The sequence below is a fragment of the Tachyglossus aculeatus genome, chromosome 2, assembly GCF_015852505.1.
Source record: "Tachyglossus aculeatus isolate mTacAcu1 chromosome 2, mTacAcu1.pri, whole genome shotgun sequence".
Lineage (NCBI taxonomy): Eukaryota > Metazoa > Chordata > Mammalia > Monotremata > Tachyglossidae > Tachyglossus > Tachyglossus aculeatus.
In genome coordinates, this window is record NC_052067.1 from 137980632 (window position 1) to 138007089 (window position 26458).

General features: G+C 51.0%; 1 protein-coding gene across 2 annotated transcripts in view; it reads right to left on the reverse strand.

Moving 5' to 3' along the window:
• The window catches only part of STIM1 (stromal interaction molecule 1), a 211122-nt gene that overhangs the window by 13690 nt on the left and 170974 nt on the right, over positions 1 to 26458 (reverse strand). For both annotated transcript variants that reach the window (XM_038766384.1, XM_038766389.1), the window contains exons 6-7: positions 12138 to 12315; positions 1469 to 1646 (exon numbers count right to left, since the gene is read on the reverse strand). In XM_038766384.1, the coding sequence (XP_038622312.1) occupies positions 1469 to 1646; positions 12138 to 12315 (356 nt within the window). The remainder of the gene's footprint in view (positions 1 to 1468; positions 1647 to 12137; positions 12316 to 26458) is intronic.

Here is a 26458-nt window from a genome sequence, read left to right on the forward strand (position 1 = left end):
CAAGGGTCAGTTAACACGGGCTCCCATCCCCGGGGAGATGACAGGCCTTGGAGGAGCACCAGGAGTCAAGGCCTTTTGAGGAAACTTGAGTCCATTAGCCTTTTGCCTCCCCCAGTTTCCCTTTCGGGTCTGTGATCTCCCTCAGTTTTGGGAGTGGGGGAGGGGAGGAGACTCAGGAAGAGTGACAACCATCTCTTGGGGGCCAGGGTGCTTATTTCCCAGCAGTTTTCTCATCAGGTGCCTCATATGTCCTGACCCTAAACGTGGGATGACGGGAGAGCCAGTGATGATCCTGTCTGCCCATTTTGCAGATGGAGAAACTGAGGCCCTAACTGAGAGTAATTAGCTTGCCCAAGGTCAGGGTCGCAATCAGTCAATCAATCAGCTGATGGTATTTATTGAGCATTTACTGTGTGCAGAGCAAGGTACTATTCGCTGGGGAGAGTACACTACTCCAGATCCCTGTCCACAGCTAGAACTCAGGCCAATGGGGGAAATCCCAGAGAAAGGAGACAATAAGCCAGGGCTCAGGGACAGCTTAAGGAGTGTGAGGCCCAGCCAAGCCTTAACCCAGGCCCTAAAGGCACATCAAAGAGCTCCCAACCTGTGGCACACTTCCTGGGCTTCCGGGTGGTGGAACCCACCCCTCCCTCCTCACCCCAGGTGCTTTCAGCCCCATTCTGCCCAATGTCATGCCTTTAGGCCGAGAGGTGAGCGGATGGCTCATGAGCCTCCATCTTGCAGGCCAAAGGCTTCTCATTCCATTGACTTTAACCCAAGATGTCCAGACCCAATGGAGCAGGAAGAGGATTGAATATTTCAGAGTTCTGGGACGAGATGGAGCCTAGCCCCTGCCCCTGCCCCAGCCTGGAAGAAGAGGAAGTCAGATGCTGAGAGAAAGAGGAAGGGTAACAGGCTTTCACCCCACCCCTAGGGCCGAGTCGGTGCCAGCCCTGCCCTGCCCAGCCCAATCCAGCTGCAGGAAGAAGTGAGCCCCAGGCCCGAGGCTCGGGTGGGGGTTGGGGAGAGGCCTGGGATGGGACCAGGTCAGTGGTGGGCCCTTCCCAGTGGCAGCTCTGAGGGCTTGGATGGCCCTGAGTCTCTCCTTCCAAGAGAGGGAAGTAATCTTTCATTGGTCCCTGATCCACCACCGTCTCCCCCAGGATGCAGGTCGACCCAGGGCTGATTGGCGGGGACCAGTGTGGTCCAGGGCGGGCAGGAGTCAAGGCACCGCCTCACCAACACCCCCAGGAAGCAGGGGGTTAGGCTAGAGAAGCAGTGCCTCTGCTGGGGACGCTGAGCAGAAAGCAGCATGTGATTTCCCCGGGGAAGTGAGAAAGAAGAGGAAGGGCTTCAAGCACTGAGGCAAGCCTTGCTCTGTGGCCCCTGGTCCCACCCCTCAGAGGCCACTGCACTCCTGGGCTTCTGTCTCCTGGCCCTGGGGTACCCCGTGCAGGCTAGCCCCTACCTGCTCCAGCTCCTGCTCGGCGTATTTCTGCCGGCTCAGCTCGTTCTCCGTCCCCTCCCGCAGTTCTCGCAGCCGGTGGGCCTCCTGCTTGGCAATGCTGATCTCATCCTGCAGCTTCTTCTCCAGGTGAACCTTCTCCACCTCCACTGTGCGGTGCTCCTCCTGGGCCTTCTGGAGCCTGGGCGATGGGCAGGGGCAGACAAGAATGGGCGGAGGGATTTGGAGCCAATCAATCAACCCATCAATCAATCAATGGGATTTATGAGAGAGACAGGAGCTGGGAAGGGAACGGGAGGAGGGTGGAGGGGAACAGAAGAGACTGACTGACTTCCGTACATTCAACTCCCTTCTCAGGCCCCCGGTTCCTCCCCCTCCTCCTTCCCTCACCCCCAACGATCTGGCCTCCTTCTTCATTAACAAAATTAAATCCATCAGGTCCGACCTCCCCAAAGTCACTTCCCCCCCTTCTCTAACCCCCCGGCTCTCAACACTCTCTGCTACTCTCCCATCCTTCCCAGCAGTATCCTCAGAGGACCTCTCCTCCCTCCTCTCAAGTGCTACTCCGGCCAACTGTGCTTCTGACCCCATTCCCTCTCATCTTATGAAATCTCTCGCTCCATCCCTTCTCCCCTCCTTAACTTCCATCTTCAACCGCTCACTCTCCACTGGTTCCTTCCCCTCTGCCTTCAAACATGCCCATGTCTCTCCCATCCTAAAAAAACCCTCTCTTGACCCCACCTCACCTTCTAGTTATCGCCCCATATCCCTCCTACCATTCCTTTCCAAACTCCTTGAATGAGCTTTCTACACACGCTGCCTCGAATTCCTCAACAACAACTCTCTCCTCGACCCCTTCCAGTCTGGCTTCCGTCCCCTACATTCCACGGAAACTGCCCTCTCAAAGGTCACCAATGACCTCCTGCTTGCCAAATCCAACGGCTCATACTCTGTCCTAATCCTCCTCGACCTCTCAGCTGCCTTCGACACTGTGGACCACCCCCTTCTCCTCAACACGCTATCTGACCTTGGCTTCACAGACTCCGTCCTCTCCTGGTTCTCCTCTTACCTCTTCGGTCGTTCTTTCTCAGTCTCTTTTGCAGGCTCCTCCTCCCCCTCCCATTCTCTGTGGGGGTTCCCCAAGGTTCAGTGCTGGGTCCCCTTCTGTTCTCGATCTACACGCACTCCCTTGGTGACCTCATTCGCTCCCACGGCTTCAACTATCATCTCTATGCTGATGACACCCAGATCTACATCTCTGCCCCTGCTCTCTCCCCCTCTCTCCAGGCTCGCATCTCCTCCTGCCTTCAGGACATCTCCATCTGGATGTTTGCCCGCCACCTAAAACTCAACATGTCCAAGACTGAACTCCTTGTCTTCCCTCCCAAACCCTGCCCGCTCTCTGGCATTCCCATCTCTGTTGACGGCACTACCATCCTTCCCGTCTCACAAGCCCACAACCTTGGTGTACTCCTCGACTCCGCTCTCTCATTCACCCTTCACATCCAAGCCGTCACCAAAACCTGCCGGTCTCAGGTCCGCAACATTGCCAAGATCCACCCTTTCCTCTTCATCCATACCGCTACCCTGATCGTTCAAGCTCTCATCTTATCCCATCTGGACTACTGCATCAGCCTTCTCTCTGATCTCCCATCCTCGTATCTCTCCTCACTTCAATCCATACTTCATGCTGCTTCCTGGATTGTCTTTGTCCAGAAACGCTCTGGGCATGTTACTCCCCTCCTCAAAAATCTCCAGTGGCTACCAATCAATCTGCGCATCAGGCAGAAACTCCTCACCCTGGGCTTCAAGGCTGTCCATCACCTCACCCCCTCCTACCTCACCTCCCTTCTCTCCTTCTACAGCCCACCCCGCACCCTCTGATCCTCTGCCACTAATCTCCTCACCGGACCTCGTTCTCGTCTGTCCCGCCATCGACCCCCGGCCCACGTCATCCCCCTGGCCTGGAATGCCCTCCCTCTGCCCATCCGCCAAGCTAGCTCTCTTCCTCCCTTCAAGGCCCTACTGAGAGCTCACCTCCTCCAGGAGGCCTTCCCAGACTGAGCCCCTTCCTTCCTCTCCCCCTCGTCCCCCCTCCATCCCCCCATCTTACCTCCTTCTCTTCCCCACAGCACCTGTATATATGTATATATGTTTGTACATATTTATTACTCTATTTATTTATTTGACTTGTACATATCTATTCTATTTATTTTATTTTGTTAGTATGTTTGGTTTTGTTCTCTGTCTCCTCCTTTTAGACTGTGAGCCCACTGTTGGGTAGGGACTGTCTCTATATGTTGCCAACTTGTACTTCCCAAGTGCTTAGTACAGTGCTCTGCACACAGTAAGCGCTCAATAAATACGATTGATTGATTGACAGTGCACCACCTTAGGGACAGCAGAGGACTGGGAGAAGAGCCAAAGCCACGAAGGGAGCAGGGGGGGTTGGGCAATGGAACAGGTATGTGATGTGGATATTTAGAAACGGGACATCTTTGAAAACATGGACAGTTTTGGTGCCAGAAGGTGGCACGACCGTGTGTGCTACCGGCCAATGTTTAGCCTCCATTACTTGAGTTGCCCCTTTCCCTGAGCCCATTAGGCTTCCTGCCTCAGGGATGAAGCCCCCTGGGACAAGTCTTCCAAAGGAACTACCCCCTTCTGCCCTACTCCAGGCCTCGCTACTGCAGGGCAGAGCGAGGGCAGGGTGGGGGCCGGGTATAGCTCGGAGACACGGTGGTGCTCCTTTGCCCCTGATGCGGAACCCATGCGTCATTCCCCAAAGCACCCGGGACCTGAACTGGCCCCTGGGGGGCACGCCGTGCTCCAGGCTATAAATGAGACGGGAGAGAGGACGTCCGCCCAGGCCTGAGAAATTGGGGCACGCGGGGAGGGCGGAGGGAGAGGCTGCCCTTCTTGCTTAGTCTGCCCTGGGGTGGATCCAAATATGAGCTTTCGAAGCGGAACCGACCCCGGGGCGGTGTTCTCCACCCAGTGATGGGGTCAGGGTGCAGCTGGCACTTTGGCCTTTGGGGTACCGCTCCCCTTTCCCAGACTCTGACTGGGAAGGAAGCAAGGCAGCGGCTCTGCCTCTGGGAAGGCCCTCTCCACACGGCTCAAGGTGGGCAGCGGGTGGAGAGCAGCCTCAACTTCAGCCAGCTTCTGCCCCGACCGTGGAAATCTCACCAGGACGCCAGCACAGAGCCCTTTCCTGCCCGGTGCTGCTCACCAGTGTCGGCTGGAACCGTCCCCAGCCCTACACTGGTGCTGCCCCCAAGGACCCCTCTCCACCACCAACACCCGCGATAACCATATCGCCTTGGCCACCTGCCTACCAAGCACAGACATGGGGCTGGGCTCCAAGGAGTCTCTTGCCTTCTGAAGGGTTAATGGGGCCCACCCCCACTACTGGCGATGACTCACTCAACCCCCCCTCCCCCACTCAAACTCCCCCAGCCCCCCAGCAGAGATTCTCCAGGCCAGCTGGTTCCCTGGTGGGGAGGCGGAGGAAATGAGCACTTCATGGAGAAAATACTTTCCTCCCTTCACCTGCTAATCCCCAACCTTTGTTCCTCTCCTGTTCAACCTTCTAGCTATATTTTGCTTTCCACTGTCCCACCTCCAGCCCCTCCTTCATGCTGTTTCCCCCACATGGCCTAGTAGATAGAGCACCGGCCTGGGAGTCAGCAGGACCTGGGTTCTAATCCTGACTCAACCACTTATCTGCTGTGTGACCTTGGGCAAATCACTTCACTTCTCTGTGCCTCAGCTATCTCATCTGTAAAATGGGCATTAAGACTGTGAGCCCCATGTGGGTCTGGAACTGTGTCCAACCTGATTTGCTTGTATCTACCCCAGTGCTTAGTAATAATAATAATAATAATAATAATAATAATAATAATAATAATAATGGCATTTGTTAAGAACTTACTACATACAAAGCACTGTTCTAAGTGCTGGGGAGGTTACAAGGTGATCAGGTTGTCCCACGTGGGGCTCACAGTCTGAATCCCCATTTTACAGATGAGGTAACGGAGGCACAGATACGTTAAGTGACTTGCCCAAAGTCACACAGCTGACAAGTGGTGGAGCCAGGATTTGAACCTATGACCTCTGACTCCAAAGCCTGTGCTCTTTCCACTGAGCCACGCTGCTTCTCGCTGCTTAGTGCGGTATCTAGAACATAGTAAGCTCTTAATGAATACTATATTACCCAACCAATCTCAGCCCTCCACAGTAACAGAGGCCTTCTGAAGTCCATCACCTCCAAAATGGCTTCCCTGCTTATCTCCCGGCATCTCCAGTCATATAAACCCACCAGGTTTCTCTATCACTTATGTTCTCGTGTATACATCTGCATCAAACATGAACTCCTGACCACTGGCTTTAAGGCATTCCGTCAGCTGTCTCCCTCCTACTGGTCCTTACTCTTCCCTCAATACAGAAGCATGGGAAGCAGCATGGTATAGTGGATACAGCACAAGCCTGGGAGTCTGAAGGTCATGAGTTCTAATCCCGGTTCCACCACTTGTGTGCTGTGACCTTGGGCAAGTCACTTAACTTCTCTGTGCCTCAGTTACCTATCTGTAAAATGGGGATTAAGACTTGTGAGCCCCATGTGGGACAGGGACTGTGTCCAACCCAATTACCTTGTATCTACCTCAGTGCTTAGTGTAGTGCCTGGCACATAGTAAGTGCTTAACAAATACCATTATTATTATTGTTTTTAGCTCGGCTGTGCAGGTTTCATTAGAAAATCACCAGGCAAGGATTCCAAGAGCTTGGCTTCCACCAGTCCGGCCCAAACTATCTTCCCTCTGAGCAAGTATTCCAGGGGTCCAGGATAGGCGAGAGGGCCGGCTCTGGGGGGGGTGAGGGAGGAGTGGGAAACACAGGGAGGGGTGCAAACTTGGGGCCAGAGCAATGCTCAGGGGTAAAGGCGGCAGCAGAATAGAATTCCAATTAGTCCAGCTGCCCGGAGCTTTCTGGAGCCCTGCTGCTTCTGGGCTGCCCAGCCGGCATTTCCTTCTCATGTCCAGTTCTGCTGAGAGACAGAATGTTTTCATTCCTGAGCGTAAAGGAGACTATCAAAGGACATTCGCCGTCCAGAGAGAAACATAAGCTCCCGGCTCACTCTACTCAACACAGCCCCCATAGGGAGGCCTAAATATGATCCGTGCACACAAACACCAAACACACCCAAAATGGCCCACAAGGTTTGCTTCCACACTCACCCACAAAGACAAGTACATTGGCAAGCACACCCACATATGCACACTCTCACCCCTATGTTCCCACTCACCCATATATGCACATACACTCATACAGGCAAACACCTTTCTACATAAGCACACACCCACACGTGTGTGTATACATGCATAACTGCACATAGGCATACACATACAACTCTCTCTCAGCACATACACACACAGTCACAGTTCACAATCCCTTCTCCTGCTCCACCCCCATCCAAGCAAAGTTTATATTTTCAGGGTAAGGATGGGATGACTCTTCTGATCAATAATCAATCAGTAAATCAATCAATATTGACCACTTGCTATGTGCTTTGCAAAGTACTAAGTGCTTGGGGGAGTACGATATAACAGAGTGGGTAGACATACCCTGCCAGGCATTTTTTTTAATGGTTTTTGTTAAGTGCTTACGTGCTTAAGTGCCAGGCCCTGCACTAAGCGCTGGGATAGTTACAAGCTAATCAGGTTGAACCACAGTCCATGTCCCACATGGGACTCACAGTCTTAATCCCCATTTTACAGATGACACAGCAGGTCACACAGCAGACAAATGGTCTCTAAAATATATTCCCAAGTTGTACAAGCCACGCAAACCATTGGAAAACTGCCCAAGATTCCTTCGTCATGAAGCTGTGTCTGGTTTCCCCACCAGGCATTGTGACCTTCAGACCCTGAGCCCCAAGGAACCTAAAACTCGGCTCCTCAAGTCCATTGTTCTTATTGCACTTTTCATTGTCCTTGTCTACTATGGTTGGTTTTGTGATTTTATTATGTCTTCTGACAACCCCCAGTCAGCAACACACACAACACCCCATGACAGAAGACTCCCTTTACAACCTCTACAGCTCTGCTTACCTGGAGCAGTGGGAAGTCTAAGGAGCTAAACTTTTACCTGTCTGGACATTTTTTTTTCCTTCATGTTATTTGTTAAGTGTTTACTATGTGCTAGGCACTGTACTAAGCACTGGGGTAGATACAGTATCAATCCCCATTTTACAAATGAAGTAGCTGAGGCTAAGAGACTGTGAGCCCGCTGTCTTCTAGACTGTGAGCCATTTGTTGGGTAGGGATTGTCTCTATCTGTTGCCAAATTGTACTTTCCAAGCACTTAGTACAGTGCTTGGCACATAGTACGCATTTAATAAATACGATTGAATCAAACAGTTGCCCAAAATCACCCAGCAGACAAGTGGCAGAGCAGGAATTAGAAATCAGGTCCTTCTGAACCCCAGGTCGTGCTCAATCCCCAAGACCACCTGATTGGGCAACTCCGTTGCTAGTTGCTTGCAATCCATTCTTTCCATTGTCCTGGTCTCACCCCCGCAATGTTTTTTTTCCACTATCTGTTGAGCGCTTACTGTGTGTCAAGCACTGCTCTAAGCTGCTGGGGTAGATACAAGATAATCAATCAGAACACCAGTCCCTGTTCCACGTGGGGCTAAATAGGAGGGAGAACAAGATTGAATCCCTTATTTTACAGTTGAGGGAGCTGAGGCAGAGAGAAGTTAAGTGACTTGTCCAAGGTCACACAGCAGGCAAGTGGCAGAGCTAGGATTAGAACCAAGGTCACCTGACCTCCAAGCCTGTGCTCTTTCCTTTAGGCCTCACGTTGCTCTGCAATTTGTGTGAGCTTAGCCCACATATATGTGAACTGTACGTGGGGTAAGAATTGTGTCTAGTCTATTATATTTACATCTACCCCAGCACTCAGCACAGTGCTTGGTACATAGCAAGCTCTTAATAAATACCACACCTAACTCTTAAGATTGTGAACCTCTTGGAGGTCAGGGATCAGGCCTATTTCTCACCCATGTATGCTTTTCCAGTGCTTAGTAAGGTACCTGGTTCCCACATGAATAAAGTCTACTACACTATTAATACTATTACAACAACTTCTTTCACTCATTCATTCGCTCATTCATTCAATCGTATTTATTGAGCGCTTACTGTATGCAGAGCACTGGCTGTATCAAGCACTTGGAAAGTACAATTCAGCAACAGAGACAATCCCTGCCCACAATGGGCTCACAGTCTAGAAGGGGAGAGACTGACATCAAAACAAGTACCTGTATATATGTTTGTACAGATTTATTACTCTATTTTACTTGTATATATTTACTATTAAATTTATTTTGTTAATGATGTGTATCTAGCTTTATTTTTATTTATTCTGGTGACTTGACACCTGTCCACATGTTTTGTTTTGTCGTCTGTCTCCCCCTTCTAGACTGTGAGCCCGTTGTTGGGTAGGGACCATCTCTATATGTTGCCAACTTGTACTTCCCAAGCGCTTAGTACAGTGCTCTGTGCACAGTAAGCGCTCAATAAATACGATGGAATGAATAAATGAATGAAAGTAAACAGGTATCAACATTTCTTCTTCTACTGGGTGTTCTCATAGGCCATTCATTCATTCAATCATTTTTATTGATCACTTACTGTGTGCAGAGCACTGTACTAAGTGCTTGGAAAGTACAACTCAGCAACAGAGACAATCCCTACCCAACAACAGGCTCACAGTCTAGACCAAAAATGCTCCCCTAAAAGCTCTCTGTACTTCAATCTGGAGAGAAAAATGACAATCTTCCCCTTGCTTTCCACTTGCCTGGCCCGGGATTTCTGACAGGGAGACAGCTTTTCAGGGACCGCACACCTACAAACTGGGCACCTCCTCTTTTAGGAGAGGACAGCATGGTGTTCTTCCGCTGCGGGCTCGAAGAGGCTGCTACCTCACCCATGCCTGTAGCCCTTCTCTAGCCTGGGTTCCTTTGGGGCCCTTCTGTCATGAAGAGGATGCCAAGGACTGTGCCAGGAGCAGTTGATCTGGGTGGGGTCCTCGGGCACTGCCCACAGTCAAAACAAAGGGAGACCGAACTAGCAGTGAAATCTGCCTGGAGAAGACCCTCTCCAAAATCCAATTCTCCAAGAGTTTTGCTGCCTGAGTCACGTCTGCTCAGGAAGGTATCCTGCCACCTAATCCCCAGAGCCCTTTGGGGTCTGTGACCACACAGGGCTTTACCCAGCACCTTCAGGGGCAGCAATGAACTCCTGAGGGTACTCAGGAATCTCCTTCCTTGAACACTTTTCCAAGGAGGAGACATTGACATGTGCTGGACTGGGGCAGGGAGATAGTCACAATGACCTCTGTCAGGCACTGGTAGGACTGACCACTGAACCAATGCAAAGTCCCCATCAAGTTTCCTAACACATCTGATGGTCCAGCCAAATCTACCTCACTGTCCACCCCTCGCTTCCTTCCACCTAATGATCCCAGTAGGGCTTTGGTGTCCCAGGTGCCCGATGGACTACTGGGCTCTGCTACTCTGCCCTCCCCCACTGACCCTGGGCCCTCTCCTTCTCCCACCACATCATCATCATCATCAATCGTATTTATTGAGCGCTTACTGTGTGCAGAGCACTGTACTAAGCGCTTGGGAAGTACAAGTTGGCAACACATAGAGACAGTCCCTACCCAACAGTGGGCTCACAGTCTAAAAGGGGGAGACAGAGAATAAAACCAAACATACTAACAAAATAAAATAAATGGAATAAATATGTACAAGTAAAATAAATAAATAGAGTAATAAATATGTACAAACATATATACATATATACAGGTGGTGTGGGGAAGGGAAGGAGGTAAGATGGGGGATGGAGAGGGGGGCAAGGGGGAGAGGAAGGAAGGGGCTCAGTCTGGGAAGGCCTCCTGGAGGAGGTGAGCTCTCAGTAGGGCCTTGAAGGGAGGCCACCAGGGCAGCATGGGAGAGATGCTGTGCCCCCTCCCACATGGCTGAGGGAGGAAAACCCACCAGGCTTCTCGGCAGCTACTGACGAGAGAACAGTCCCTAGCTTTGCTGCTGACTCAACCTTCCAGTTCCCATTAGTCTCAGCTGCAACTTCAGACCCCCCTCCCACCAGGAAGCCCACCAGCTTTCCCAAAGGGAAGAGTCTGAAAGATTTCCAGGTCCATCCTGGCCCCTCCAGGGTTGTGCCACCCTCCCTTGGTAGCTTAATCCTCCCACTAGGACATTCACTCTAAAGTCTCCACTCCAGACCAGGTCCCCTACCTCCCTAGCCCCAGGCTGTCGATTCTGGCCCCCGCCCATCCGACCCTATGGCAATCTAAACTGGCTTTTGTCAAGAAGTCTGGTAAAAGCTTGGAGCTTGCCTTGAGAAGCAGTGTGGCCTACTAGAAAGAGTACCAGCCTGGGAGTCAGAGGAACTGGGTTCTAGTCCCGGCTCCGTCGCTTGTCTGCTGTGTGACCTTGGGCAAGTGACTTCACTTCTCTGTGCCTCAGTTACCCAATCTGTAAAATGGGGGTTGAGACCATGAGCCCTGTGTGGGACAGGGACTGTGTCCAACCAGATTATCCTGTAAATACCCTAGTGCTTAGTACGGTGCCTGGAACATAGTAAGCGCTTAATACCACTATTTTTATTATTGTTATAATTATCATTGTTAGGAGGGGGAGCACATTATCTGGACTTTCTGGGGGCTTCAGGCCTAGAGCATCCACTTTTTATTCAGGGCGGCAGCAAGCAACAGAGCTCAAAGGGGCTGCATCCCAGTCAGAGGGAGGAGAACAGGTGAACTGAAAGAGTGAGGAGGAAAGTGAGGTCCCAACAAGCCCAGCCCACCCCTCAGTGGGTCCAGGCTGGAAGGGCTCCACACTCAAATCAACCCCCAGGGCAGACATGACTCTGAGCATCAGGGAGAGGAAGTCACCATCAACCATGGGACAGCAAACTGGACACCCTCTGCTTGTAGCACAGCACCCTACAAGTAAAAGATGTGATCCCTGCCCTTGAGGAGCTTACAGTCCATTGGGATCCCTCTCATAGTCTTTGAGCTGGAGACTACCCTAGGCCAGTCACTCCATTCTCCCCTGGGCCCCTCTCAATCAAGCCTTCGCCCTCAGTAGCCACAGCGGACAGTAGCAATTCGTCTCCACCCCGGACAACGCTGCCCACACCATGGCCTTAGCGGGAGTCACTCTCAGTGGGGACCACTGCCCATGCAGAGTGGGTTTTCCCAAGCAGTCTTCTGCTTCCACTGCCAGGCTCGGGGGAGGGCTGGGCTCCCAACCTTTGTGTAGCTGGAGGCAGGGGCCTCTACAATAGACGACTTCACAGGAGGGCTCCAGGATTCCAGGACAACTCCCAGGGCAAAAAGGCCAGAGGGAAGTCTTTCCCCACAACCCAGGGAGAAAGGTTTATTATGGCAAAATTCTGGAGCCTCCCTGTTAAGAGTTGCTCAAAAGAAAAAAACAACCCAAAAACCCAACACCAGAGGCTTCTCCTTACCGGCAGTTCTTGGGAGAGTCCTGGCCCAGGGCATAAAGGAAACATCGAGACACTTCTTTGAGACCCCTCTGCCCCTCAGGGCTGGGCCGGCCCACCAGCAGGGGACTACTCACCTTTCCTGTAGGTCATGGAGACTCTGCTCAGCCCGATGGAGTCCCTCCAAGTCCTTCATCATCTTCTTCATATGCTCTTTGGAGTAGCGATTCTGGATGTACGCGAACCAACAGCCGCCCACCCCGATGACGATGGACACCACCAGCATGAAGTCCTTCAGGTGGTTGTGGCGGGTCACTGGGGGTAAAATCAATCAATCAATCAATCAATTGTGCCGCAGTACTGTGCTAAGCACTTGGAACAGCCCAATAAAGGGAGAAGGCCCAACCTCCATCCACAAGGAGTGGAGACTCTACCAGTCATCAGAGAGGAACATTTTGGTTGTGGGCCTCTTCGGCAAGTCTTTGCAGCCATCCAAGGTGGGGGCAGAGAGCTACTGGGGGGCCATGAACCCAGTCCTCAAGGAGCTCACAATCTAACAGAAGAGGCAGGCAAGTCCTAGAAAGCAGCCGTCCACACTATCTGGTACACACACCCTCATCCAAAACACAGGAATCCATTGAACGTGAGGAGGGCCTGAGTGGGAATAATCTGGAAAACTCCCAGGAGGAGGTGGCTTATGGAGGAAGCCACGGCTGTGGTTCAAATGCTTCCCTGACAGAGTAAAATGGTCACTCTCCTGTCTCCCCACTTCCTTGGCTCTTTCCCTAATGAACTTACTGTTTGCAGCTCTTCTAAAATACCACTAAGGAGGGAAATAAAACTTGGGGTTCTGCTAGGTAACACTGCCAAGGGATGCAAGAAGCCATAGCCCCAACTGTGCACTTTGGGGGGCAGACAAGTTTGGTCCAGCAGCAGGCAACTGGGAGACTATGATGGCAGGTGAGCTGGCCTGGAGGGCTACCATCAGGGTGGGGACAAAGGCCGGCTCACCAACTTGGACACCTCAGGTAAAATCCTGCTATCAGCTCCATGGCCACCGGTCAGCCAACAGAGCCTGCTGGTCTCTGCTCCAAGAGCTGTTTGCCTGGGAAACAGGAATGGAAATATGGGCTGACAGTGATGACAAGAGACTAAACTTGCTAAAAATCATCACTGCTCAGGGACTCCTCTCCCCACATCTAAAAGGACAGAACCATCCCCTGGCGAAGAGCTGTCAGAGAATGTGGGAAATCTGTAAAAGCCTCCAGTCACAGAGCATTTAGGGGAACCAGACAATTTCTAGATCTTTCGAGGACTATGGTGGCAGAGCACCGGGGAGCTCTAAGTAAATTCCAAGTGAAGAGAATATGAATTAATTTCCCTAATGCAATCATGGAATTCCCTTAGAAAGAACTGGAGAAAATGGGCTGGGTTCTTCTTCAGGTTCTGTGCCTGAAAGTGCCCTCTGGCCCCGCTCCAGCCAAGCACAGGCCTTTTACAGCACTGAGCCAAACCAGGAAAGAGGCGAAGGCCCACAAGGAGGCATGCCTAGCGGAGCAGGAGTTGTGAGATTCCTGAGGCCAGACATTTGAAGAAAGTTTGAGGGAAGCAGCGTGGACTTGTGGAAAGAACGTAGGCTTGGGAGCCACAGAACCGGGGTTCTAACCTATTCATTCATTCATTCAATTGTATTTATTGAGCGCTTACTATGTGCAGAGCACTGTACTAAGCACTTGGGAAGTACAAGGTGGCAACATATAGAGATGGTCCCTACCCAACAACAGGCCTTGTGACTTTGGGTAAGTCATTTAACTTCTCTGTTCCTCAGTTACCTTATTTGTAAAATGGGAATTAAGATGGTGAGCCCAAGTGGGACATGGATTGGGTCCAATCTGATTAGCATGTATCTACCCCAGTGCTTAATACAGTGCCTGGCCCATAGTAAGTGCTTAATAACTACCATAAAAATCCAAGTAATAATATTAATAATAATAGTACTTGCTAAGTGCTTACTATGGGCCAAGCATTGTTCTAAGCTCTGTAGTAGATATACAAGTTAATCAGGTTGGACACAGTCCCTGTCCCACATGGGGCTCACAGTCTAAGTAGGAGGGAGTAGGATTTAATTCCCACTTTTCAGAGGGGGTAACAGGCACAGAGAAGTTAAATGATTTGCCCAAGGTCACACAGCAGATATGTGGCAGAATCATGATTAGAACCTAGGTCTTTTAACTCCTGGCCCAGTGTTCTCTCCGCTAGGCCATACATTGATTCCAGATGCGCAGACAAGGTTCTTCCCTTCTCAGCAGTCAGCTTTGGGTCTCCCAAATGATGCTTTTGGCCAATTTCACCAAGGGGTTCACTTGAACTCAGTTTATCCCTGGATTTTATTCAGGCAGAGAGAATCCCGGCCACCTGCTTCCTTCAATGGGCTGGTCTGGGTTAACTGGCTTGCCCTTATAAAAGCTAAAAATAACCTAGGGATATTAAGAGACCCAGAAAATAATAATAATAATGATGGCATTTATTAAGTGCTTACTATGTGCAAGGCACTGTTCTAAGCCCTGGGGAGGTTACAAGGTGATCAGGTTGTCCCATGGGGGGCTCACAATCTTAATCCCCATTTTACAGATGAGGTAACTGAGGCCCAGAGAAGTTAAGTGACTTGCCCAAAGTCACACAGCTGGCAATTGGCGGAGCCGGGATTTGAAGCCATGACCTCTGACTCCAAAGCCCGTGCTCTTTTCCACTGAGCCACGCTGCAAATGAAGGGGAGTGGAGAGATGGGGGAGAAAGGGCAAAGAGGGGCAAGCCTGGCAGAGCAACGAGACCCTGGCAGGGCCTGGGGTCCCGGGGACGATCGTTGACGCCATCCTCCAGATATCGGGGACTCTGTCTCCCAATGCTGTTGTACTGTCCTCTCTCTCAAGTGCTCAGTCCAGTGCTCTGTACACAGTGAGCGCTCCCTAGATACTGTTGAGGGGCTGACTGCCCAGGCCAGAAGATGACAGTTGAAAGTTGCGAGGTGAGCTCCCAGCGGGGGCAGGGGAGCTGTGGGAACCTCCCGCCTGGGTCTTATCAGGAAGAGGGTGAGGCTGGCCGAGAGGGACGGACCCCACGAGACCAGATCCTGACCTGCTGTGGCAAACTTGGGCCTGACTGCGTTCGCAACATCCACCGTTCTTCTCCGGAGACAAAAGCTGGGCTTCGTTGCCAAGCCATCACTCAGTCCCTGATTGGTTTTCAAAGCTGTCCCCATGGAGTCACGTGCAGCACTGAACTAGTAGCCAGCCTCCTCCTCCTCCTCCTTTTCCCCTTCCTTCCCCGCCGCCCCCCCCGACAGGCTGTTCAGTAGATATTGACCTCTCGGTCCTGGGTTCTTACTCTAGGAAAAATAGCCCTATCTGGGACAGGGACTATGTCCAACCCGATTATCTTTTATCTACCCCAACACTTTGTAAAGTGCCTGGCACATAGTAAAGTACTTAACAAATACCATAAAAAAAAGAGATGGGAGGGGAGGGGGAATTTATAAGATTTCCTGGAAGTCCAACTTACATGTTCTTCAATTGCTTTTTTACAAAACAGCATGACTCTTTGAATGAGAAGGCTGTGTGAGCCAATTTACAGCTTACTACGCCCCCAAATCTGGCTCCAGAAAGCATTTTTGAAGCAACCAGGGCCTAGTGCTCTGTCTGGGGAGCACCCTGGGACTGGTTGTCAAGGAAGGGGGTGAGAGTTGGTGCGGTCCTAATACAACAGTCAAGATGTCAGTTCTGTGATCCCAGGTAAGGCTGGGGAGGAGAACAGCCATCCAGTGGGCTTCCACCGTTCCACTCTCTCTGCCAGGCTGTGCGCAGCCTGAGAGAGGCACATCCAGAGGCCTGGGTACCTGCTGCAAACTGCCCAGTAAAAACTCAAGGCCAGAGCAAAAGAGCGGCAAGAAGGGTTATGTCCACAGATCTTCCGCAGAGACAAGCCTGTGGGTCACACATTCATTCATTCATTCAATCGTATTTATTGAACGCTTACTGTGTGCAGAGCACTGTACTAAGCACTTGGGAAGTACAAGTTGGCAACATATAGAGACAGTCCCTACCCAACAACGGGCTTACAGTCTAGAATGGGGGGGACAGACAACAAAACAGAACATGTGGACAGGTGTCAAGTCGTCAGAATAAATAGAAGTAAAGCTAGACGCACATCATTAACAAAATAGAATAGTAAATATGTACAAGTAAAATAAATAGAGTAATAAATCTGTACAAACATATATACAGGTGCTGTGAGGAGGGGAAGGAGGTAGGGTGAAGGGGATGGGGAGGAGGAGAGGAACAAAGGGGGTCAGTCTGGGAAGGCCTCCCGGAGGAGGTGAGCTCTCAGTAGGGCTTTGAAGGGAGGAGGAGAGCTAGCTTGGCAGATGTGCGGAGGGATGGCATTCCAGGCCAGGGGGAGGACGTTGGTCGGGGGTCGACGGCGGGACAGGTGAGAACGAGGCACAGTGAGGAGGTTAGCGGCAGAGGAGTGGAGGGTGTGGGCTGGGCTGTAGAAGGAAAGAAGGGAGCTGAGGTAGGAGGGGGCGAGGTGCTGGAGAGCCTTGAAGCCGAGAGTGAGTTTTTGCCTGATGCGTAGGTTGATTGGTAGCCACTGGAGATTTTTGAGGAGGGGAGTAACATGCCCAGAGCGTTTCTGCACAAAGATGATCTGGGCAGTGGTGTGAAGTATAGACTGAAGTGGGGAGAGACTGGAGGATGGGAGATCAGAGAGGAGGCTGATGCAGTAATCCGGTCAGGACAGGATGAGAGACTGAACCAGCAGGGTAGCGGTTTGGATGGAGAGGAAAGGGTAGATCTTGGTGATGTTGCAGAGGTGAGACCAGCAGGTTTTGGTGACGGATTGAATGTGAGGGGTGAACGAGAGAGCAGAGTCGAGGATGAAACCAAGGCGGCAGGCTTGTGAGACTGGAAGGATGGTAGTGCCGTCTACAGTGATGGGAAAGTCAGAGAGAGGGCAGGGTTTGGGAGGGAAGATAAGGAGTTCAGGCTTGGACATACTGAGTTTTAGATGGAGGGCAGACATCCAGATGGAGATGTCTTGAAGGCAGGAGGAGACATGAGCCCGAGCATTCTGTCTCTTTCATGCCCTCCTCCTCTGTCTCCCACGCCATAACTGTGGGGGTCCCTCAAGGCTCAGTTCTGGGCCCCCATCTATTCTCCATCTACACCCACTCCCTTGGAAAACTCACTCCCATGGCTTCAACTATCATCTCTGTAAGGAAGATTCCCAAATCTGCCTCTCCAGTCCTGATCTCTCTCCCTTTCTGCAGTCTCGCATTTCCTCCTGCCTTCAAGACAACTCTATCACCTCAAACTTAACATGTCAAAAACAGAACTCCTCATCTTCCCACCCAAACCCTATCTGCCGCTCAACTTTCCCATCACTGCAGACAGCACCACCATCCTTCCTGTCTCACAAGCCCATAACCCTTGCATTATCCTTGACTCCTCTCTTTCATTCAGAACATAAATTCAATCTATTACTAAATCCTGTCATTTCAATCTTCATTACATCACCAAAATCCACCCTTCCCTCTCCATCCAACTGCTACCATATTAATCCATGCACTTACCCTATCCTGCCTTGATTACTGTATCAGCCTCTTTGCTGACCTCCCTGCCTCCTGTCTCTCCCCACTCCAGCCCACTCCAGTCCACTCTGCTGCCTAGATCATTTTTCTACAAAAACGTTCAATCCTTGTTTCCCAACTCCTCAAGAACTTCCAGTGGTTGCCCACTCACCTCCCCATCAAACTGAAACTCTTACCATTGGCTTTAAAGCACTCAATCATCTTGCCCCCTCCTATATCACTTCACTAGTCTCCTAATACAAACCAGCTCGCACACTTCATTCCTCTAATGCCAACCTACTCACTATACCTCAATCTCATCTATCTCCCCACCAACCTCTTGCCCTCATCTTGCCTCTGGCCTGGAACACACTCCCTCTTCATATCTGACAGACAATTACTCTCCTCTGTGCTTAATGAAAGAACATCTCCTCCCAGAGGCCTTCCCTCTCTAAGCCCTCATTTCCTTTTCTCCCACTCCCTTCTGCATTTACCTGACTTGATCCCTTTTTTCACCACCCCCACCCCACAGCATTTACGTACATATCTGTAATTTATTTCTGTCCTAATCCTCCTCGACCTCTCAGCTGCCTTTGACACTGTGGACCACCCCCTTCTCCTCAACACGTTATCTGACCTTGGCTTCACAGACTCCGTCCTCTCCTGGTTCTCCTCTTATCTCTCAGGTCGTTCCTTCTCAGTCTCTTTTGCAGGCTCCTCCTCCCCCTCCCATCCTCTTACTGTGGGGGTTCCCCAAGGTTCAGTGCTTGGTCCCCTTCTGTTCTCGATCTACACTCACTCCCTTGGTGACCTCATTCGCTCCCACGGCTTCAACTATCATCTCTACGCTGATGACACCCAGATCTACATCTCTGCCCCTGCTCTCTCCCCCTCCCTCCAGGCTCGCATCTCCTCCTGCCTTCAGGACATCTCCATCTGGATGTCCGCCCGCCACCTAAAGCTCAACATGTCGAAGACTGAGCTCCTTGTCTTCCCTCCCAAACCTTGTCCTCTCCCTGACTTTCCCATCTCTGTTGACGGCACTACCATCCTTCCCGTCTCACAAGCCCGCAACCTTGGTGTCATCCTCGACTCCGCTCTCTCATTCACCCCTCACATCCAAGCCGTCACCAAAACCTGCCGGTCTCAGCTCCGCAACATTGCCAAGATCCGCCCTTTCCTCTCCATCCAAACCGCTACCCTGCTAATTCAAGCTCTCATCCTATCCCGTCTGGACTACTGCACTAGCCTTCTCTCTGATCTCCCATCCTCGTGTCTCTCTCCACTTCAATCCATACTTCATGCTGCTGCCCGGATTATCTTTGTCCAGAAACGCTCTGGACATATTACTCCCCTCCTCAAAAACCTCCAATGGCTACCGATCAATCTGCGCATCAAGCAGAAACTCCTCACCCTGGGCTTCAAGGCTCTCCATCACCTCGCCCCCTCCTACCTCACCTCCCTTCTCTCCTTCTACTGCCCAGCCCGCACCCTCCGCTCCTCCACCACTAATCTCCTCACTGTACCTCGCTCTCGCCTGTCCCGCCATCGACCCCCGGCCCACGTCATCCCCCGGGCCTGGAATGCCCTCCCTCTGCCAATCCGCCAAGCTAGCTCTCTTCCTCCCTTCAAGGCCCTGCTGAGAGCTCACCTCCTCCAGGAGGCCTTCCCAGACTGAGCCCCTTCTTTCCTCTCCCCCTCGTCCCCCTCTCCATCCCCCCGTCTTACCTCCTTCCCTTCCCCACAGCACCTGTATATATGTATATATGGTTGTACATATTTATTATTCTATTTATCTATTTATTTATTTATTTTACTTGTACATTTCTATCCTACTTATTTTATTTTGTTGGTATGTTTGGTTCTGTTCTCTGTCTCCCCCTTTTAGACTGTGAGCCCACTGTTGGGTAGGGACTGTCTCTATGTGATGCCAATTTGTACTTCCCAAGCGCTTAGTACAGTGCTCTGCACATAGTAAGCGCTCAATAAATACGATTGATTGATTGATTGATTGATTTGGCTCCCCCTTTAGACTGTAAGCTCATTGTTGGCTGGGAATGTACCTGTTATATTATACTCTCCTAAGCCCTTACTGCAGTGCTTTGCATACAGTAAATGCTCTATAAATACGACTGATTGATTGATTGATTGGGCCCGGGGGTGAAAAGTAGATTAACATGTTCTATTTCTATTGTGGCCATGCTGGCCTCTGTGCCTTTCACATGCTGGGGACAGCCTCACAGACGCAAAACTAAGTATGTATATTGGCATCCTAGATGGCTCAAGCTGGAGGGGTCTGCCTGGGTTCATTAGGTCCATCCCTCTGATCTAAGTGTGGCTTAGTGGACAGAGCACAGGTCTGGAAGTCAGAAGGTCCTGGGTTCCAATCCCAACTCCACCACATGTCTGCTCTGTGATCTTGGACAGGTCACTTAACTTCACTGGGCCTCTGTTACCTCATCTGTAAAATGGGGATTAAGAGTGTGAGCCCCCTGTGGGACAGGGACTGTGTCCAACCTGATTAACTTGTATCTGCTCCTGCACTTAGAACGGTGCCTGGCATATTACAAGTGCTTAACATAGATCTTAAAAAAAAAAAAGGAAAAAAAGAAAACATCAAGCCCAGGGTGCCCCATGGCCACGGCTTTGGTCTTCAGGTGGCATTTCCGGAGGGCCCCAGGGTCTGACAGCAAACCCACTCATGGGGCTACTAGAGCAAGAAGCCAGGAAACCAGAAGGCAACAACTCTGAGAGGTGCCTGTGACGGCTGTGGGTGGTCCCAACAGCGTGTTGGCTGGGACCCTCGCCCGCCCACCCGTCAAGAGCAGGGCCGGGACCAACCTGAAATGCTCAATCGATTGCCAAACCAACTCTGACTCAGGGGCATCACCTCTCCCACCCCCGGGCTCCCAGAAGCCCTCAGGGCTGACCTAGGCTGGGGGACCAGACTAGGGGGCCAGACTTCCCCCGTAGGTTGGCTCAATGGAAAGAGCACGGGCTTTGGAGTCAGAGGTCGTGGGTTCAAACTCCAGCTCTGCCAATTGTCAGCTGTGTGACTTTGGGCAAGTCACTTAACTTCTCTGTGCCTCAGTTCCCTCATCTGTAAAATGGGGATTAAGACTCTGAGCCCCCCCGGGACAACCTGATCACCTTGAACCTCCCCAGAGCTTAGAACAGTGCTTTGCACATAGTAAGCGCTTAACAAATACCATCATTATTATTATTATTACCCTCCCAAGCAGGTTCCAGTAGTGAGGTAGTGCTATGACCGGAGCCTGAAGGCAGAGACTGAGGGGGTGGGTGTGGATGCCAAGCCGAATGATGTGACTGTTGCCCAGAGGGATGGAGGACCGAGGGGGTGGCATCCATCGAAACAGGACGAAGCTGATGAGTCAAGCAGACGCCTCCCACTGTGTGGCCTGGCGGATGGGACGAGCGGGGAGGATTCAGGAGAGGTGGGGTGCGGGGTTGGGGAGATCGGAGGTCAGCACTGGGAAGCCCCATTCCAGCTGGAGATGCAACAGAGAGCAGGGCTCTCTGCTCCCAGATGGGACAGCAGCTCCCAGACTGAGCCCCCTTTTTCCTCTCCTCCTCCCCATCACCCCACCGCCCTACCTCCTTCCCCTCCCCACAGCACCTGTATATATGTTTGTACAGATTTATTACTCTATTTTACTTGTACATATTTACTATTGTATTTATTTTGTTAATGATGGGTATCTAGCTTTATTTCTATTTATTCTGATGACTTGACACCTGTCCACATGTTTTGTTTTGTTGTCTGTCTCCCCCTTCTAAGACTGTGAGCCTAGAAGGTTGGGTAGGGACCGTCTCTATGTTGCCAACTTGTACTTCCCAAGCGCTTAGTCCAGTGCTCTGCACACAGTAGGCGCTCAATAAGTACGACTGAATGAATGAATGAATGAATGAATGAACAGATGAACCAGGGGCCTGGGAAGAGCTCAGTATCCCCTCAACCCAAGGGCTGAAGGCGGAGGCATCAGCGGGCACTGCCAGCAGCGGGCATGTCCCAGCAAAGGAAGGAATGGGAAAGGCTTGCCGGCACCCAGGGCTCCCCGGGCTTGGATACGGCCAGAAACCAAGCACCCGGCCACATCTGATGTGGCAGCACCTCCAGGGTGTGCCCCGGAGCCCCAGACCTGAGCCAGCCAGGAAGCATCGCCCGGGGAACAGGGCTGTCACATGGACCTGAATAAACAGAGGGGAAATAACCCACGTCACTAGGCGCCAAACTCGGAACAAACAGCAAACCAATTCAACTAGTCTGGCCAAGAAGGCGGAGGAGGGCTGCTTGCCAGCCTGGCTAGCAGATAGAGTTCCTGGCACTGCTCAGCGTGAACACAGTAGGGGCGCATCTGTGAGCTAAAAAATGACTTCACTTCTGGCCCGGTGCTGCCTGGGCTCCCAAGGGCCCCCAGAGAAGGTGGTCAGTACCCAGAAACTCTTTGGGAAATTAAGTCTTTCACCAGAGACTTGAGGAAGCCACTCCTCTGGGGGCTGGCCATCCCCATGGAAAAAGCCCATGGCCACAAGGGCCTGGTGAACAATGGGAGGCCCTCAGGACTGCCACTGAAACTGATGGGAGGACGGGCCTTCTAGAGACAATAATAATAATAATCATAATAATGACGATAATAATAATAATACTATTTGTTAAGTGCTTACTATGAGCCAAGCACTGTACTAAGCACTGGGAGACATGCTAGATCATTTCATGGTCCTCACAGCCTACTTAGGAGGGAGGATGGGCATTGAATCCCCATTTGGCAGAATCGTTCATTCAATTGTATTTATTGAGTGCTTACTGTGTGCAGAGCCCTGTACAAAGCACTTGGGAGACTACAATACAAAAATAAACAGATGCATTCCCTGCCCACAGCAAGCTGGGAACTGAGCCGCAGAGAAGTGAAGTGCCCAAGGTACTTGGAAGAGCCGGGATTAGAACTGAGGTCCTCCAACTCCCAGGTCTGTGCTCTTTCCTGTAGGCCCAGTTGCTTCTCACAAGACGAGAGTAGTAACCTCCACTCCTGCAGCTGCAGATGCTGCCCTCTGCTCGGCTGGCACAAAACTCGGTGCTGTGCAGGAGGGGGATTCTCCCCCATCCCTTCCCTGATCCCTCAACACCAGCAGTCGCCTGGTTTGCCGGCGGAGCCATTCGTTGGGGTGGGGAGAGTAACAGTGGTGGTCACAGCAGTGATATTTATTGACTGCCCACAGGGGCAGTGCCCAGTCCTAACGACTGAAGCCTGAGCCCATATATTCCCCACCCACAAGGAGTCACACTCAGACCCTGCATTAGGCAGAGTTGATGGCCCAGGCCTCTCCAGGGGCAGCCCGGCCCCACTCAAGCCCAAAGGCCGGGAGGACTGTTGTCGGGAGAGAGGGGCCAAGCCTGCCATTTGGCTCCTGGCCCTACCAGCCCAACAAACTGTGCTGCAGGAGCCAAGAGCACACAGGGAAAGGCAGTGAAATGAAATCAGCTCCTCCCACACCTCGCACAAGACAGCTCCCCTGAACTGGATGTTTCCCCACAGGACAGACTTGGACCAATATTACTGTTGCACATTCAAATTAGGAGAAGCAGCATGGCTAGTGGAAGGACCAAGGGCCTCGGAGTCAGGGGACCTGGATTCTAATCCTGGCTCCGCCACTTACTTGCTGCGCGACCTTGAGCAAATCACTAAATTTCTCTGTGCGTCAATTCCTTCATCTGCAAACTGGGGATTCAGTACTTGCTCTCCCTCCTACTTAGACTGTGAGCCCCAGGTGGGATCTGATTATCTTGTATCTGCCCTAATGCTCAGTACAGTGTTTGGCACATAGTAAGCATTTAAATACTACTATTATTATGATTCAATCATTCAATTCAATCATATTTATTGAGCGTTTACTGTATGCAGAGCAGATTCATTCATTCAATTCAATCATATTTATTGAGGGCTTACTGTGTGCAGAGCACTGTACTAAGCACTTATTACTGTTATTACCCTTCCTTCCTCTCCCCCTCGTCCCCCTCTCCATCCCCCCATCTTACCTTCTTCCCTTCCCCACAGCTCCTGTATATATGTATATATGGTTGTACATATTTATTACTCTATTTATTTATTTATTTATTTATTTATTTTACTTGTACATTTCTATCCTATTTATTTTATTTTGTTGGTATGTTTGGTTCTGTTCTCTGTCTCCCCCTTTTAGACTGTGAGCCCACTGTTGGGTAGGGACTGTCTCTATGTGTTGCCAATTTGTACTTCCCAAGTGCTTAGTACAGTACTCTGCACATAGTAAGCGCTCAATAAATACGATTGATTGATTGATTGATTGTTGTATTATTATTAGTTTCAATTTCCTCTAGACTGTAAACTCCTTGAGGGCAGGGAACATGTCTACCAGCTCCATTATATTTTACTCTCCCACATGCTTAGCACAGGGCACTACACACGGTAAGCACTCAAACACCATTGACGGATTTCAATTAGAAACATGGAAACAACTGTCAGTTTCTGATCATGGCTTACCTTTTCAAAAAATATGTGTAAAGAAAAGGGCTCCAGAGAAGCAGCATGGCCTAATGAAAAGAGCACTGGCCTGGCAGTCAGAGAACCTGAGTCCTATTCCCGGCTCTGACCACTGAATGCTCTGTGACCTTGGGCAAATCACTTAACTTCCCTGTGCCTTAGTTTCTTCAACTGTAAAATGGAGATTCAGTGCCTGTTCTCCCTCTGCCTTGGACTGTGAGCCCTATGTGGGGGACGGGGACTGTATCCAAGCTGACAAACTTGTATCTTTCCCAGTGCTTAGAACAGGGCATGACACACAATAAGTACTTAACAAATACCATAATAACAGTAATCCCAGAAACAGGCAGGAGCACATGCTGGGAAATGGCCCCAACCTGTTTGGGGTGACTGGTAATTGAGCACTGAGATGTAGATATCCTCTTGTCTGTTTGGCCATTCATTCCCCCATTTTTGGGGGCCCAGACCAGTTAACTGGCTATTATTTAAGAGGAAGGGAATTTGGGGGGAAGTGACATCCGATCTGAAAGTCCTTCATGTGCTGAGTCAGCATTTCGGGGTTAATAATAATAATAATAACGATAGCATTTATTAAGCGCTTGCTATGTGCAAAGCACTGTTCTAAGGGCTGGGGATGTTACAAGGTGATCAGGTTGTCCCACGGGGGGCTCACAGTCTTCTTCCCCATTTTACAGATGAGGTAACTGAGGCACAGAGAAGTTAAGTGACTTGCCCAAAGTCACACAGCTGGCAATTGTGTGCTTCTCTCAATACAATACAATCAGATCAGACCCAGCACCACATGGGGCTCAGAGTCTAAGCAGGGAGGGACAGCAGACACTGAATCCCTACTTTACAGATGAGGAACCTGAGGCCCAGAGTGGTTAAGTTGCCAACAGCAGGCAAGTGACAGAGTTGGAATTAGAACCCAAGTCTCCCGACTCACAGGGCTGAATTCTTTCCAACAGGCCACTCTGCTGCTCTACTGTACTGTCCTAATAATAACAATAATAATAATGATGGTATTTGTTAAGCGTTTACTATGTGCCAAGCACTGTTCTAAGCGCTGGGGTAGATACAAGGTAATCAAGTTGTCCCACGTGGGGCTCAGTCTTCATCCCCATTTTACAGATGAGGTAAATGAGGCACAGAGAACTGAAGTGACTTGCCCAAAGTCACACAGCTGATAAGTGGCAGAGCCGGGATTAGAACCCACAGCCTCTGACTCCCAAGCCCTGGCTCTTTCCACTAAGCCATACTGCTTCTGGAAAAAACTATGGTTTGCCCAGCCAGGTCTGGACTAGTTCTCTTTAGTTCATTACTGCTCCCTGCTTGAAGAAGCTCTGCAATATAGATATTGCCCCACATCCTCACAGGACCAGGTGTGACTAGCAAGTTAAACCCAATTCCCCACCTCCCTCCCCATACAAGCCCTGATCCCCGGCCCTGTGGCCAAAGCAGTGTGGCCCAGCAGATAGAGCATGGGCCTGCGAGTCAGAGGACCTGGGTTCTAATTCCAGCTCCGCCCCGTGTGTGCTGTGCGATCTCGAGCAAGTCACTTTTCGGGGCCTCAGTTACCTCCTCTGTAAAACGTGAGCCCCATGTGGGACATGGACTGCATCCAACCTAATTAGCATGCACCTACCCCAGCGCCTGCCACATAATAAGCACTTAAAAAATACCATTAAGCAGGATTGTTGTTTTGGGTTTGTTTTGGGCAGACTGACCTCTGCCCTTGGCCCGTTTCCTCCCTCCTGATCCCTCTCCAGTTTCTGTGGTAGACTGGGTGCAGTACACTCCATTCTGACTGGGGCAGATTCATTCATTCATTCAATCGTATTTATTGAGCGCTTCCTGTGTGCAGAGAACTGTACTAAGCACTTGGGAAGTACAAGTTGGCAACATATAGAGATGGTCCCTACCTAACAACGGGCTCCTCCTCCTCACAGGGCTAGTAAGGAGGACCCTTCAGAGACCCCTCGCCATAGCAGCAGCAACGTAACAGTCACTTAACCCCGCTTTCCCCTTCTTCCCTTCCATGTCAGGCAGGGTGCCTGCCATGCCAGAACCGCTGGGGACCAGGCCTCAGCCCACTCAGGAAACTCCGGGTGCTCTTGCTGTCGTGAGACCTCAAATGGTGCAGGTTGAGACAGCTGATTCCTTCTCTCCCCACACCCTGCGTGCTCCAGGGCTGGTGTGCAACTTTTCCCTTGGCTTCACACCAACTCCCTCTCCAGCTTTCCCTGCTCCTCTCAGGGAGACGACAGGAGCAGACCCATCTTGCCCCGGGCAG